The sequence below is a fragment of the Danio aesculapii genome, chromosome 9 (assembly GCF_903798145.1).
Source record: "Danio aesculapii chromosome 9, fDanAes4.1, whole genome shotgun sequence".
NCBI classification, from domain to species: Eukaryota; Metazoa; Chordata; class Actinopteri; order Cypriniformes; family Danionidae; genus Danio; species Danio aesculapii.
In genome coordinates, this window is record NC_079443.1 from 40,587,493 (window position 1) to 40,603,599 (window position 16,107).

General features: G+C 35.0%; 1 protein-coding gene across 1 annotated transcript in view; it reads right to left on the reverse strand.

The window, feature by feature from the left end:
- LOC130235225 (receptor tyrosine-protein kinase erbB-4-like) overlaps nt 1–16,107 on the reverse strand; it is a 614,645-nt gene that overhangs the window by 256,891 nt on the left and 341,647 nt on the right. The window contains exon 3 of the mRNA XM_056465705.1: nt 13,655–13,841. Coding sequence (XP_056321680.1) covers nt 13,655–13,841 — 187 coding nt within the window. The remainder of the gene's footprint in view (nt 1–13,654; nt 13,842–16,107) is intronic.

Genomic DNA, 16,107 nt, shown 5'->3' on the forward strand with positions numbered 1-16,107 from the left:
TATTATTGGCTATTGTCAAAAAATGTGTCCTTGAAACTTAAGGCTAGTTTTGTTTTCCAGGTTCACATATTAAAAAGTATTTTTTTTTTAAAAATAGAACACTTAAGCACTTACGTTTTTTTATTGTTATTATACTGAAATACAGAAAAACTGTTGTTTTAAATAGTTTCTAAAATATTAAGTAACTTTATATAACCAAAGAGCATAGAATCACCAAGAGGCGACATTCGGTTGTTGTTTGGGAAACAGCCACTAGATGCCACTATTGTCACGCTGCAGCCATTTTGGAATGAAAATTCTAATAGAACAACAACATATTATAAGTCTGTAAAATAAAACTATTAAAAGCGCTGATGACTGTCATAGTAAGTGTTGTATTGTCGTCTTTCAGATTGTATCTCAGGTTTAATGCGTTTTTTTAAACAAATAAATAAAAAAACAAAGCAGCTGCTTGCCATCGTGACAGCAATGAGATGGACGGCCGATCGCTTTCACTCCAAAATGGTGGAATCACAGGGCTGTTGCTGGCCACTGCTGTTGCAATAGAACGTTCTATTGAGTGTTGCCTCTTGGTTATTCTTAGTTCTTTGATATTACCTTATTGTTTGATTTTTAAATCAAATCAAATCAAATCAAATCAAATGATCAAAGGCCATTTTTAATGCTTAAGATTTTGACGATCATGATAATTTCATGTGATGAAAATCTTTGATGTATTATAAATGGAGTCTTCATAGAAAGTGTTAACACTCATAGCAAAAAGAAAAAGAGCCAAAACATTTTTAAAACATTCCATGTGATTTTACTGGTTTAATTGTAATCATGTGAAGCTCCACAACACTTTTATGTACCAAAAAAAAAAAAAAAAACAGTAAAAACAACTTTATTTGCCAATGACTTCCATACCAGATTATGGTGTATGTACTTTACTATCAGTCATAAAATGCGTGCATGTTGAGCTGCATGCTGACTAATGGCAATATGTTGTACTGCCTGTTCTAGTATAATATATGCACCCTCACGACCTGATGTGGGAGAAAAGTTATAGTTGAATAGAGTCATATTTACAGTTTTTTTGACAAAAAATGTTCTTGGAGCTTCATATTATTACAGCTGGACTGAAGTCAGATGAAATGTTTTGAAAAAGTTTTTGGTTCCTTTTCTGAACTTCTCATGACCATTGCTATATCTATGGAGAATGAGAGAGCTCCCAGATATCGTCTAAAAAAAAACTTAATTTGTATTTTGAAGAAGATGAACGAAGATCTCAGAGGATTGGATCAACATGAGTAATTAATAACAAAATTTTCATTTTAGGGTGCACTAACACTTCAAAGGTTCTATTTGAAATAATTAATGTCAAAAACTACTATGCAACTTATGATTTTTTAATAAGTTTAAACTTTCCAAAAGCAATATATTACTTCTAATGTGAACAAATCACTGTGGTAAAAAGTGATTAAATCGTGCATTGCTCTGTTTATATAACACCATCTATGAAGTTATGCAACATAACTCAAAGCAGGATGGCCAATGGCTAAAAAATAAAATAAAAATTAAGACATACAATATCATGCTAAAATATGCAACAGCAAAAAAAAATAAAAATAATAATAATAATAATAAAAAAGCAGCAAATTTGTAGTTTATTGAGGACAAAAGTAACAGTTTATGGTTCGTTAATAGCAAGAATTGTACCTTACCATAAAAGCCTCCTTTCCAACATATTAGTGAAACAGAAACACTTAAGAGGTTGATGCTGTTAAAGTAAATGTAAAAAATATAATATCTGAAACATATTGGCCAATAAGTTGTCTATTTAATCCAAAAGTCTTGCTTCCATTATACAAATAGTAAAAATATAAATTGTGCAGTAATCTACAAATGTCAAATATAAATAAATACTGTTAACACTGACAAAAAATAGAGTCAGATTTCAGTTATGTGCCAGTTGATTATGTTAGTCAATAGCCAATAGCCTAGTGGTACTGTGCGCCGACATGTGGCACTGACGTGCTCACGGTGGCCTAAGTTCGGTTCCCGGCTCGGGGTTCTTTGCTGATCTGTCCCCTCTCTCTGCTCCCAATGCTTTTCTGTCTGAAATCGCTACTGTCATTTCATAATAAAGGTGAAAAACCCCTAAAAAATATTAAAAAGTCCTGCTTCCAATGCATTGGTCAAAAAGAGAAGTGGTCAATGGAAATAAATGAAATAAAAATCCCACATATCATTGCTATAGTCAATATAGTGAACATCACTCATGCTAAACATCCTGAACAACACAGATGTGAGCAGCTCAGCAAACCCCATGATCACTCAGCATACTGCTCAATAAAAACAGTACTGGAAAACTGGAAAAAAAAAGGATTCATTGGATTTACTCAATTTTTTTTAAGGGAAGTGGTTTCAACCAGTTTTTATGGTCTAAATTTAAACAAACAAATAAATTTGTACATTAATACATTAATAAATTTAATTAGCTTGTTTAAATTCAGCCCATATAAATTGTTAGTAACCACTTACCTTTAAAAATGCATCAATTCAATGAATCCTTTTTTGTTCAGTGTATAGTTAAAGGTAAAAGATTAGATATAACAAAGACCTCCAAAAAATTAGGAAACAAATAAAGAATTACACAGGCATAAGAAAGAGAGGGTCAGAGTAAATGTACAAGCGGATCTTCTTTTTTTTTTTGTCTTCCTTGTGGGCATGGCTGGGGTTTCAAAAGTTCCTGGACTCAACTGCTGTTCTGTGTTAGTCTACTCAAGACAAGATTAACACGCTCCTCTGAGAGAACCTGGACTTCACGACATTCCTAAACACTGTCATCTTCCAAGAATACATCCTGAAATGCAGCACAGTTAGTTTTTAAGTGATGTCAGCATTGTAATGTGGCATTTGGGTTATGTACGCTGCGTCGAGCGGACTCCACATGAGGGACTGGGTAAGTGGAACAATACACGTGGCTTGAATTATTTACCCGGTCTGCTACGCCATGGTTCTCTCTGCTCTATTTCCTTTTGCTTATGCACAGCAAGTGAATGAAAATGTTTTGTGGACCAGAAACATTGTTCCATAAGAGCCAGACAGTGTTCCAGAACCATTATGTGCGCTAGGTTAACAATCAAGCTAGATTTCATTTCGCAATTGGTCATTTGCAGAGATACACAATTTAGTATTGACAAAAATGTGAGGTTTAGAAATGCAATGTGTTCACAGTGTTGCTCTTTCTTTATGCATCTGCCATCAGTCATGATAAGACAGTATGGGCCTTAAATTTATACACTCACTGGGCTCACAGTAATAGTCAACACATCACAATGTTTTACACTTTTATTATAAATGTGAGTAATGTGTCTGTTTTATGTTTCAATAACTTTGGCGAAAATAAAACTTCAAAAATATGGCTGTTTTTATTTGTTTTTCTAACTATGGATGTCAATGGCTACTGGTTTCCAACATTCTTCAACATATCTTTGTTTGTGATCAACAGAAAAAAGAAACTCATAAAGCTTTGGCACAATGTGCATGTCAGTAAATGATGAGTATATTTTTTATTTTTGTTTTGGGGAGAACTATTTCTTTAAGTAAAAATGTAGACAAAGAGTTCTGATTCTGATTGTTCTCATTAAATATATGTACTGTGCTCAGCATATAGGAGAAAAATATTCACAGACATTTTTTTTTATTAATATTTTTAATAGGATGCTATACTGAATATATGTGTGCATGTACATTAGTTTAGTTGGTACTGAAGCCAATTCTGGAGCTACAAAACAAATAACCACATTTATATATTAGGGAAAATATTAAATAAAATTGATAAAAATAGGCAAAATGAAGAGGAACAAAAATATCTAGAACATTTTGTTGAAATTTTGTAGTTTGTAAATTTTTTGCTTGAATTTATATGCATTACATTTCTAAATATGTTCGGTGACTACAAAATTATTTTTTTTATGATTAAATATTTGTAGATTTTTTCAATAATGTAACAGTACAATCAGTGTACACATTTTTACATCCTTTTAACACCCACTTTCCCGTCCCCTCCCCAACAGCAACAATAATTAAATGTTGCTATCATAAATCCAGTAACGACAAATAAATCATATAAACTCAATAAATAAAAAAGCACATATAAAGTAAAATAGTAAAAATAAAAAATAAAACAACAATGGTATAATAATACATAAATAAATCAAATAAGATAATTACACTTTTACCATGCATCTCACCACAATGACCTTATTCATCGTCCAAAAATGCCAAATAATTTCCTAATCTTCTCTGATCAGCATCCAATGGGGTATATGCCGAAGTATGCTAATAGGACTTTTAATTTGCCAATGTATGCAAATGCATATTCGGTGCGTTTAATGTCTGTTTTCTTTAAAAATCAGCGATTTCCACTGGCTGAGTGATATCCGATATAAAGTGGGTCTCAGATTGTACAAGAAGCACTGCGTTAAATAAAATTTTCTCCCGCCATGTCTTTTAATATGAGCATTTATTTTACCCTAGTATATTCAATGGAGCTTCCGCACTAGCCTGCCGATTCTGACAGGCACGTGCGAGCAAACGGCATTTTGTCTAATTACATTACAACATCGATGGTGTAAAAGGAACCGTATAAAATGGAAAAAACTAACAATAACAGGTCACCGGAAGTTTATTAGCATGGGAAGCTCACTAGCTCGGCATATACCTTATTTATCAAGTAATCTATATGTAATTTTTTCATATGCTGCCACCATCCCCAATTCGGCAACCCATTCTTGAAATGATTGTGGACCTGTTGAATGCCATCCCCTCATAATGATTTGTCTTCCAATCATAATACTTATTTGAATCCACTCAGACATCTTCACACCAGACCCCAACACAAACGTAAAAAATGTAAATTGTATTAAGCGTGCTCCTAAATTTCTTGACATCACTTTACAGTTTTGGCAAATTTTCTTCCAATGTTCGACTAAAATATTATTTTAATAAATAGATCTGTTTAATAAATCTATTTTGTTCAAATGCACCAACATATACTCAATAAATTAACTGAGAAATGGATAAAAATATTCATTTTCAAAATAAAGTGTACTCATTTATGCTGAGCACTGTTTATATAGAAGAATAAGTTATCATACTCAATTTCACTATATTTTTAATTATTAAAAACATTCTTGCTTGACAAATGGGGAAAAAAAGAGCAGTTCACTTCCAGAATGATTGGCCACCATTGATTTCCACTTTCAGTTGAGCAAATTAGTAGTTTATTGAGGACAAAAGTAATAGTTAAAGGTTTGTTAATAACAAGAATTGTACCTTAAAATAAAGTTTGATCAAGATATAATATATTAGTGCTATAAAAGCCTCATTTCCAACAGGAACAGAATAACTGTAAAAAATACTGTAAAAAATACAGTATCTGCAATGTATTGGCCAATAAGTTGTCTATTTAACCTAAAAGTCCTGCTTCCAATATAGAAAAAGTTAATTTATTATAAATTATTTATACTATAAATTGTACAGTAAACTACAAATGTCAAATACAAAAAATGGTCAATGGAAATAAATGAAATAAAATCCCATATATCCTCGCTGATCAATATATTGATCCTCACTCTTGCTAAACATTCAAACCAACTTCTAAACATGGGCAGCTCATCAAACTCCATGATCCCTCACCCTCAGAATGATTGGCCACCATTGACTTCCACTTCTGTTTGATGTTCAACATTGACTTCCATAGCATTATAGAAGTAATCGATAAACAAAAACAGTTTGGATATCTTCTTAAAATATATTTGCCTGTGTTCAGAAGAATAAATAAATTCATAGAGGTCTGGAAAAGCGGAGAGTGAATAAATGATGACAGAATATTCATTGTGAAAGTGAACTGCTCCTTTGGTGGCTGAACTTTGACCCTTATATTCCCTTATAATATCATGATAATGACAATGTAATATTTATAATATATTTTTTTTAATTCATTCATCAATTAATTCCATGTGATTACAAACTGACAATATGTACCGTACTACACAGTTAAAAAACAAATAAATAAATAAAGGTAACACAAACAAAATGTAACTCCAAGTGTTCCCTTTATTTTTTGAGCAGTATCTAAACTGCATAAAAAATATTTTTAAAAAGCCTGAATGTATTCTCATTTCCCTCGCCCAAGCCTGCTAATAGCCACTGCTGCATGCTAAGATCACCAGCTCTCAAACATCTCTATAGTCCTTTTAAATCTCTACAATGTGGCTAGAACAGAGAGACACAATGACCTCCAACAACTAGTATGGCTTGATATGATATGTCTGGAGGAACAGTTAAGCAGAAACATATCTGCAGTCATTTGTCAAAGCAGATGGTAAATGCCAGACCTCTGAATTTCTACTAGTGTGCATTCAGCCAATCAAAAGGAAGCAGAGCTGTTGTGTAAGAGCAGTGAACAGGTAACTGTAAGAGACTTTTAACTAGCCCAAGCACAGTGAAGCAGAAAGTACAGACTAACAACAAAATCATCAAAACCTCTAATAGTTTTGCTCTAATTTATGAAACATGCATTTGCCAAATTAGACCTTAAACGCTTCATCATTTGTACATATGTTAATTTCCTGCAATTACAGATTCTTGCATTCGATTTTTTAACCTATAGTGAGAAATGTATCTAAATTTTGCCATTGATATAAAAAAAATGTATGCATGTCCTTGTAGTGAAGCGAACAACATTTTAATGCATTCTATCTGAACAACACTGAGGAACATTTAATAGGCACCACACAATAGACGTGGTACAAAGAGCAGGGCTGTTGAGAAGAGGTCCTTCACAGACAAACTGCAGTGATTAGAGCAATGAATGGAAAGGACATTTACCCTTACGTATTTATTTCTCATCTAAATGAAAAAAACATCAGGCTTTCTTCCTTTAAAAAGACTGAGCAATTATATACTGAAAAAGCTTTAACTTAGCGTAAATCAAAGTAATGGATATGGGTTCTGTTTTATTTTGTCATACAAGCACATACAACTGTGGTTTCTGCTATATGGCACAGTAAGTGTGATGCTATATGGACTGAATTTTGCATGCAACAGCTATATACAGCTAATAATTGGATAATTTACATATAGGTAAATTATTACATTTATTTATGCGTTCATTTGCTTACCATAATTTCTTATTTGAACGTTGCTTTTGGTTGCATTACTTCACTATATTTAAAAGTTGGCAGTCATCATAATTTCAAAAAAAAAAAAAAAAGGAAAACAGAGTCATAAAAATAAAAGAAAAGGAAGGATGCACAAAATTATAAAAAGTGACAGTATAGATCAGGGGTGCCCAAACTCGGTCTAGGATGGCCGGTGTCCTACAAAGTTCAGTTCCAACCCCAATCAGACACACCTGGGCTAGCTAATCAAGCCAGAGTTACTATTATTATTGTTACTATTACTGTTTTCATCCGCAACACCAAAACCCCCACCCCCCACTCAACACCATCAGAATGTTGTCATCATGCCCCTGATTTCAGCAAATAGCATTGTAAAAAATATGTATTTGTTGTACTCGCCCATTTATTGTCCTAGAATTTACCCAACTATGAAAATTTCCGCTACTGAGAAACTCAGAAATGTGAAAGGGTCCATCCAGATAAAAAGTATCTCAATGTTAACAAAAAGCATTTAACGGCTCAGCTGTTTCCAAAATCTACACTGTAAAACCCAACAGTCAACTTTATCAAATGAAATGAGTGTAGCTAACTCAAAACTTACTGAAAATTAATTCTACTCATTTGAAAAGAGTTTTGAACTCAGTGTTGAAGGTAATGAGTTAATTAAATGCCTCATTACTTCAACTTAAAGGAAGTACATTCACAGTACTCATATAGATTAGTTTTTTAACTCAAATTGTTTGTAGGAATTGGTTTCCTCAAACGGTTTGAGTTGCTTTAACTTATTGGGTTTTACAGTATTCAGTTGGTTTAAATTCTCTTCATTTATTGGGTTTTACTGTGCTCAAATTGCTTCATTTACTCAAATAGATCAAGTTCACAGTCCTCATTAGGATTCGTTTTTGAACTTAAAAGGTTTGTTGCAATCTATTTCCTTAAACGTTTTGACTTATTGGGTTTTACAGCATATACGTTTCTTGAGCAAATAATCAGGATATTAAAATGATTATGTGATTGCTGAAAAATAAACTGTCAAAAATGTAGTAAATCTCAGAATATACAGAAGAAAAAAATATTTTAAGCATTTAGAGCAAATACATTTATATATATATATATATATATATATATATATATACACTTTTTATTCAGCAAGGATGCATTAAGTTAATCAAAATCTTAACTATGTTGTCCCATTTAAATTTACTATTAATAAAAAAAAAATCTTTATTAAACTAAAATACTAAAAGCTTTTTTTGCTGTATTCAAATGAATGGTGAACAAAGACTGTGGTGGGCCAAAGACTGACTGCATTTAGGCTGATTTTTACTTCTGCATCAAGTGCATGCGTATGATCCAGCTGAGCCTTTGCACAGTCGCAGAGCCCTTGCTGTGGCTGACGCTGATGCACCTCTCAAAAAATTTAACTACTTGTCGCAACGACGCATATCGCAAACTCTGCGATTGGTCAGCTTAGTAGCAATGACGAGTGTGGCGGTGCTGAGAGCAGCAAGCTCGATGGAGCGAGTATTTAAGTGTCAAGTTCTGTCAAGGAGCTCCAGATGGAAACTTTTATTTTGTGTTTACCTTATGATTAAAGTTGTTGCATGTCTACCTGTTCCCGCCTCTGAATATGCGAGTTTTAGCTGAACTTGTACATTAAGGTAGCATTCATAAAAAACAAAGCAGAGCAATACAAACAGTACACAGAAGTATAAATGCACGACTAGGCACAAGGCATGCACCATGGGTCACAGCGATCACTCAACACAGAAGTATAAATCAGCTAAGACATGCACTCTCAGACACTTATAGGCTACACATACCCCATCCCTAACCCTACCCCTCACAATAGCATCACTAGCTCTGTTGAGTGCATGTATTTGAGAGTGCATGTCTGAGAGTGCATGTGCAAGTCTGCAGCCACACACTATTGGAAGACTTTAATCTTCAGATTCATGATTGATTACTTTCGTACTTTCTTCGTACTTTTCATGATGCATGTTACAAATATACCTAAACAAAGATCAACTTTACTGTGCCACATTGGAATTTGCATTAATAAACACTAGTGTAGCATCTCCAATGCTTTTAGCAGATCTATATGTCTATTAGCTTTCATGGCTCCAGCAAAACTGACAGAACTAAACTATAATAAAGACTTGGTTCATAAGCGAGCACTGCCATCATCGAGCTGGTCAAGCTCCAGCGTTCCCCACCAAACCTCTCACTGAGTTTTATGGATTCAATTCCAGGTGCGGATATTTAGCTGTATTTCACTGTGAGCGTCGGCCCTCATCCATCCACTTGCTCAAACACCGGCTAAGGCATTTCTGATGGAAGTTGTGTGAAATCAATTTAGTATGATATCCATATTCATGAATACCCCTCTCTCTCCAGCTAAAGAGAGATGGGAGAGCTCTCAACAACTTCACAAAGGCTTCAACCAGTGAAATTCTTATGATATACATTCAATTTCAGCCAGACGCAGTTATTTACTGTGAAGCCTGATTTATACTTCTACGCCGAGTGATCGCCGTACCCTGCAGCGTATACCTTGCATGTCTTCAACACCATTGTGAACATTTATACTTCTGCATTTTGTCTGCATTGCTCTGGCAATATCATTTATGAAACACTAGTGAACAATGGGGTTTCTACGTTCCAGTGTTGAGTTTCTTTGTCAGTGTACAGATGCTCATGTTTAAACTGACTACACTTTTGTACTTGAGTAGAAGTAAAGAAGCACTGCCTGAAATAAGTACTTAAGTAAAAAGTATTAATTACTACAACCTTTTTTAGTTTCACAGGGGTAACTACACAAACATGATGTATACATTTTTTTGCCAATGTTCAGCTGCGAACTAGCCAAGCAACAACAATCTACAATAATGTCCAACAACACTGCTCAAAAAGTTGCCCTGTGTATCATCACCTGGACACAAAACGTAACTTTACGGCTGTTAAGAACAACAGCTGCCATATCCATTCATATATTCTAAAGCATAAGTCTTCTGCCTACAGTTGAAGTCAGAATTATTAACCCCCCTGTTTATTTTTTTCCCCAATTTCTGCCTATAACGGAGAGCAGGTTTTTTCAACACATTTCTAAACATAATAGTTTTAATAACTCATTTCTAAAAACTGATTTATTTTCTCTTTGCCATGATGACAGTAAATCATATTTTACTACACATTTTTCAAGACACTTCTATACAGCTTAAAGTGACATTTAAAGGCTTAACAAGGTTAATTAGGTTAACTAGGCAGGTTAGGGTAATTAGGCAAGTTATTGTATAATGATGGTTTGTTCTGTAGACTATCAAAAATAAATATAGCTTAAAGGGGCTAATAAGTTTGACCCTAAAATGGTTCTTAAAAATTTAAAACCGCTTTTATTCTAGCCGAAATAAAACAAATAAGACTTTCTCCAGAAAAAAAAATATTATCAGACATACTGTGGAAATGTCCTTGCTCTGTTAAACATCATTTGGGAAATATTTAAAAAAGAAAAAAATATTCTGACTTTAACTGTATATACTGTTTTTCTAACTTGTCTTCAATTTAAAACTTAATTTTGTCCAAAATATATATTTTTTTCTTTTGATAAAATAAAATACTAAATGTATTTGACTACAAATAATTTTTTTTTTGCATGCTGCTAAAGCTGATTCATTTTCTTCAAACAGCACACTCTTGCAGCTCATACTGTATGATTTCACAGTTTTTTTTTGTTTTGTTTGTTAGTTTTCAGAGTATGTGTATGTTGTATTTAACAGATAGTTATTAATGCTGTTAATAAATTTCTGCATCATTTTTATGCATAAATTCCTGACCTTTTGCATTTTTATTCATAAATTCGCGTGTATAAATACTTTTGATGTTCTCAAATATTTATCTAACAATCTATTGAACAAATTTAAAAGACTACAGTGTATACATATAACTATAAAACAGTACAGATTTTGTACTAGGAAATATGAACTCATTTGAAACAAAAGGAAACAAACTTCATTTCATTACGTATTCATAGGTATTTAATTACTTTGGTACTAACTGTACAAACGTTGACAAAAAAAGCACATGATTGATAGTTTTTTTTTTTCTACGGTAACCAATCACAGATCTATAGCTCCACGCCACCGTGAATAAGAGATGGACTAATAAAAGATATTTTATTGAATTGTGATAAAATTTGTGGACCCTCTAATTTTTGTGGCTTCAGTCATTGTTGGGGTAACTCTTTTAAATCTGGAAGCATTAACATTTTCAATCGTTCAATATGCAAAATAATTATCGAGAATACATTTTTGCTATATCGCCCAGCCACACCTTGAATAGTTATATTTATTGAGAGGTGTGCAGCAGGGTCTGCGTGAGGGTATGGCATAGTATATGTGATACTATGAGTGCACTCAACACAGAAGAATATGGGCGCACTCACACTATGCTATCCGAACCATGCACAGGTCTGTTTCCTGGATCGTTTGAGAAGTGTGAGTGCTCTGAATCAGGCTCAGGCACTGTTCAGTTGGCCGGCCCTGGCCCGGTTGGAAGAGGTGTGCTTGACCGCGGTTCACTTGAGCCTGAAACTGAAGACGAGACGTGACTTTTAAGGGACTGTTTCACATGGATTAATAAATCATTCTTACTTTTTAATGAACGCAAACTCTCGTAGATTATTAAAGATGCAAACCCCTCACTGCACGACAGCTGCAGTGCAGTGAGACCTTTAGCAAACCGCCTAATTCCTGCAGCACGAGGACTTTACTTTTGTTTATGAGTGTCAAAAGTGGCTGATCTGTTCTGTGAAATATTTGACTACGTGTCACTGCATCCCAAACGACTGAAACGATATAAAGATATAACGATATAAAGAAATCTCCACTGTGCTGAGCGAGAACGCTTCTTACTGAACAGCGCATCAACGATGACATAAGCATGATCAGGCGCGAATGCAATATGAGTGCGGGCCGTCGGGGGAGACTGGAGGGGGGGACAAGCGTGCTTCGGCCTGGTTCAAGGCAACTGTACAGAGTGTGAGTACGCCCAAAATTTGCCTTTAGTTATGAAGGGTGGTTTCAGATGGGATCAATGCATTAAATGGGATGTATCATGGAAATGAGACATTTTTTGTTGTTTACGTCTTAATAATCAGGTCCCCAGTGCATCGACTGACCCAAATAACTTTAAAAAGGACATACCAGTAACTTTTTTGAGGAAATGGTTTTCTGCAACCATGTGAAAACAGTTGAAGTGCAGTTCAGATTTTACTCCCCTAGTGACTTAGGAAGATAATCTTATTATATATCATGTTCCTTAATCTGCAACTTTCTACCCACAGCCAATTCTGTTTACTTGATGTAGCAGATGGAGATTTACAATTTCTGCATAGAAAAAATAAAATACAAACATTACATTAGAAGAGCTTCCATAGACTTCCATCATCCAAGCAATTTAAGGCATTGTGGCTGAATTTCATTTTCTTTAATTTAATAACATTTTGAAAAATGTTAGTAAAACATTTAGTGCTCCTTCACCAATGACTGTCAGATGAACACAGCTTCTGATGGATGGGTTAGTACCAGTAATTCATGCTATAACCTCATATACAGAACAAGGATGTCACTTCATGATTTGAGGATATTCCCAAATTTCCTTTCTAAATGTGCTGGTTAACATGCTTATTTGCATGTAACATATTAGTAGAACAGTGTGTAAAGGCTCGGCCCTCTTCTGGAAAGCAGCAGCTCATTTGCATTTAAAGGAACACACCAAATAACAGCATGTGTTTGTTCAGACCCAAATAGGGGTATTTGTATGTGGTGTATTTTCAGCTGAAACTTCAGCCATGTTCTGAGGGCACCAGAGATGTATTTTACATCTTATGACATAACATGTCATCTGTAAATTCCCCATGAAATCAAAACTAACCATATGATTTTGTTAGCTCATATTGCTAGATTTGTGGTGAACAACTCATCTGTGCATGCCATTAAGATAAAAAAGTTTGCCCTTCTAATCTAAAAATGCACTTTTTTTCAGTTAAATTCTCAGATTAGGTCTGTCTGAAGCATTGGGCGTGGCTAACATACTTAACCACGCCCCTACAACTGTCAGTTTTGACAACAAACAGAAATGGTGAGGAGGAGATGTCTGTTAGGTTGTAATAAATCTCGTCAAAGTCTTTTCCTGATCTTTCGGAATGAAATGCCTACTTTACCACATCCAATCAGCTTGCAGTAGAAAAAAACAAGCCCCGCCCACTGTTTGCTCATTTAATATTCTGTTTCTCTAGAAACTGCATCACAATACAAAAAAAAAAAAATAAATAAATCATTCGCAGCTTCCGTTTCATGTGGACTTTAAAGTGGAAATCGAAGCAAATGACTAAAACCAATTTGTTGACAAACTAAGATTTGCTGATAAAAGTGATGAACATTCAAAAAGATAAAGAGCTGCAGACTTGTAGACATAAATTGTACCTGTGAGGTTCTTAAGGCCTAGCTGACGGAGCCCGAAGTTCCCATCTCTGCGGTAGTTGAGGAAGATTGCCAGAGCGTAGCGGTCCTCATACAGCCTGGTGCCTCGGATGATGCGAAGATTCTCCAGGGGAAGATATTCAAATTGATTCAGTGCCACGAGCACATAGCCGGTCACCTCACGAATGGACTGCACACAGAAAAAATAAATAAATAAAAAAGCATTAATCAACATATATTTAAAATAAAAAAGTTATTAAATAAACATACTACCAATTTAAAATCCAAACCTAACACTCCATTATGAGAAAATATCGAAAACAATGCAAATATGTAAATAATTCTGACCAAATATTTTTTTTTTCCTTTAACAATATAATTGATTTTAGTTTACTTGTAAAACAGTAGCCCCATTCCCACAGTGACATTGGTCAATTTCCGGAACGACTTTACCGGTAAATTAAAAAAAAGCGCTGTTCACACAGGCAAGAACCTTCAGATTTTTTTACAGAATAGACCAGTCACACATCCATTCCAAAATACAGGTAAATTCTGACATCATTAACAGAAATGACCTTTGATCATCTGTTATTGTATTAGTAAACATTAGTAAAGGGCTTTGTTGATGGTTTCACTAAATGTTTACACATTTGGCTACATTACAAATTATGTGAAATCATGGATGAACACTTTCGCATGTTAAGATGTACATAATATATGTGTGTGCTGCCGCTCACCGGAGCACTTCTTCACATGTACACGCTTCAAGCAACTGAAGCAGAGCTTAAAAGTAAAAAAAACAGCGGTTAGACGTCTTCTCGTTTTGAACGTGCTCTTTCTGGCAATTTTCCTTCTGCGTTCACACAGCGCAACAATTCGGCAAATTACTAGTCATGTTACAACTTCTCTTTCCGGAAAATTGCTGAATATACCGGTATTTTTAAAAAGGAACTGTTCACACATGACCCCTTTCCAGATAATTGCTGGTAATTTTCCTGAAAGTTCTGTATGTGTGAAAAAGGCTAGTGTTAATAGGCATTTTACAGTCACATTGCTTAATCAAACATTAAATAAAACATTTTATTAAAGAAAAATGTCACAAAAAATTGCAAGGTCTGGGTTTTACACACATAATTAACATTTGTTAGATGTTAATACATCAAATATTAACACTGATTTATATTCATTTTACAAGAAACTCAGAATAGGTTGATATATAAACACAATTTTCTTCCAATTATGAGTTTACATCTCAAAATTCCCACAAAATATTTAGCATTCCATTAAAAAAGTGCTTGCTTTCTGTAGCCATGGTTTCTTTCATTGTCAAACAAGACTTTGATTCATCTGCTGGATGTAAGGATAACCATTTGTGTACATTTTGTGTAGTTATTTTGAGTGACCCATCCAACTGCATTATGTTACATTATTTTCCTAATAAACTTGTTTGTGTTCCACAGACGAAAACAATCATACATGATTATTGGACAGAGATCCCCCCCAATCTAAATTTTACTTTAGTTCAAGACATTACACTTAAGTTTCACAACAATATCCGTCCATTCTGCAATATGGTGAGCAGCAACAGATATCAGTTCAGCTAGTTAGTCAGACTCCGTTATCTTCCCAGACTTCTTGTTAAAAAGACGCCCTTCCCACAGGATTCAGCTGAAATGTGTTGGTGTCTCAATAATAGAGATGGCAATGATGTAAAGAAACGTGTAGCTTCACCTCAGGCCTCTCGGCTCATCATCCAGTCATTAGCTGAAGTGTTGGGAGTGGGCAGCAGTCTGGCCAACAGTAGGACACAATGAGCCAGAGGGGCTTTTCTCTCTCTTTGTCTTCTTTCTCTAACTATCTCTCTTTCTCTACCGTCTACTAGACAGATAATGATCATGGGGATGACTCAAGCCCATCCAACCACATCTGTGAGACCCTCGCCGTGACATACTGGTGCCGTCATTGCGCCTGTCATTAAGGCAGACACAGTTTCATTCATTCTGACAGAGCGCCTCCTGCGGTGAATGATGCCTCTCAATGTGTGTGTGTGTGTGTGTGTGTGTGTGTGTGTGTGTGTGTGTGTGTGTGTGTGTGTGTGTGTGTGTGTGTGTGTGTGTGTGTCTGTGTGTGTTGAGGGGCAGAATTAGCCCTGAGGAAACGTTAACATCGACGAGGGGTTTTGTTGACAGCCGTCAGTTAGCCTGAGCTTTATCTTAGGACCCATGCAGCGTGACAGGGCCGGTCCTGCCGCTGTCATCGTCCGCCATATCCGGCTAATGGGCAGAGACGTGAGCTCTTTTTAGCAGTGGTGCTAGAAGGCCGGTCAGTGCCTCAGTCATTTATCTGGGCTAATGAACTGCTCTAATAGCTGCACAAAGCACGTCCTGCATGGGTATGTTGGGATCACTGATGGGCACTGGGAGGATTGTGTCAAGTGGGGTTACAGGACTTCCAGT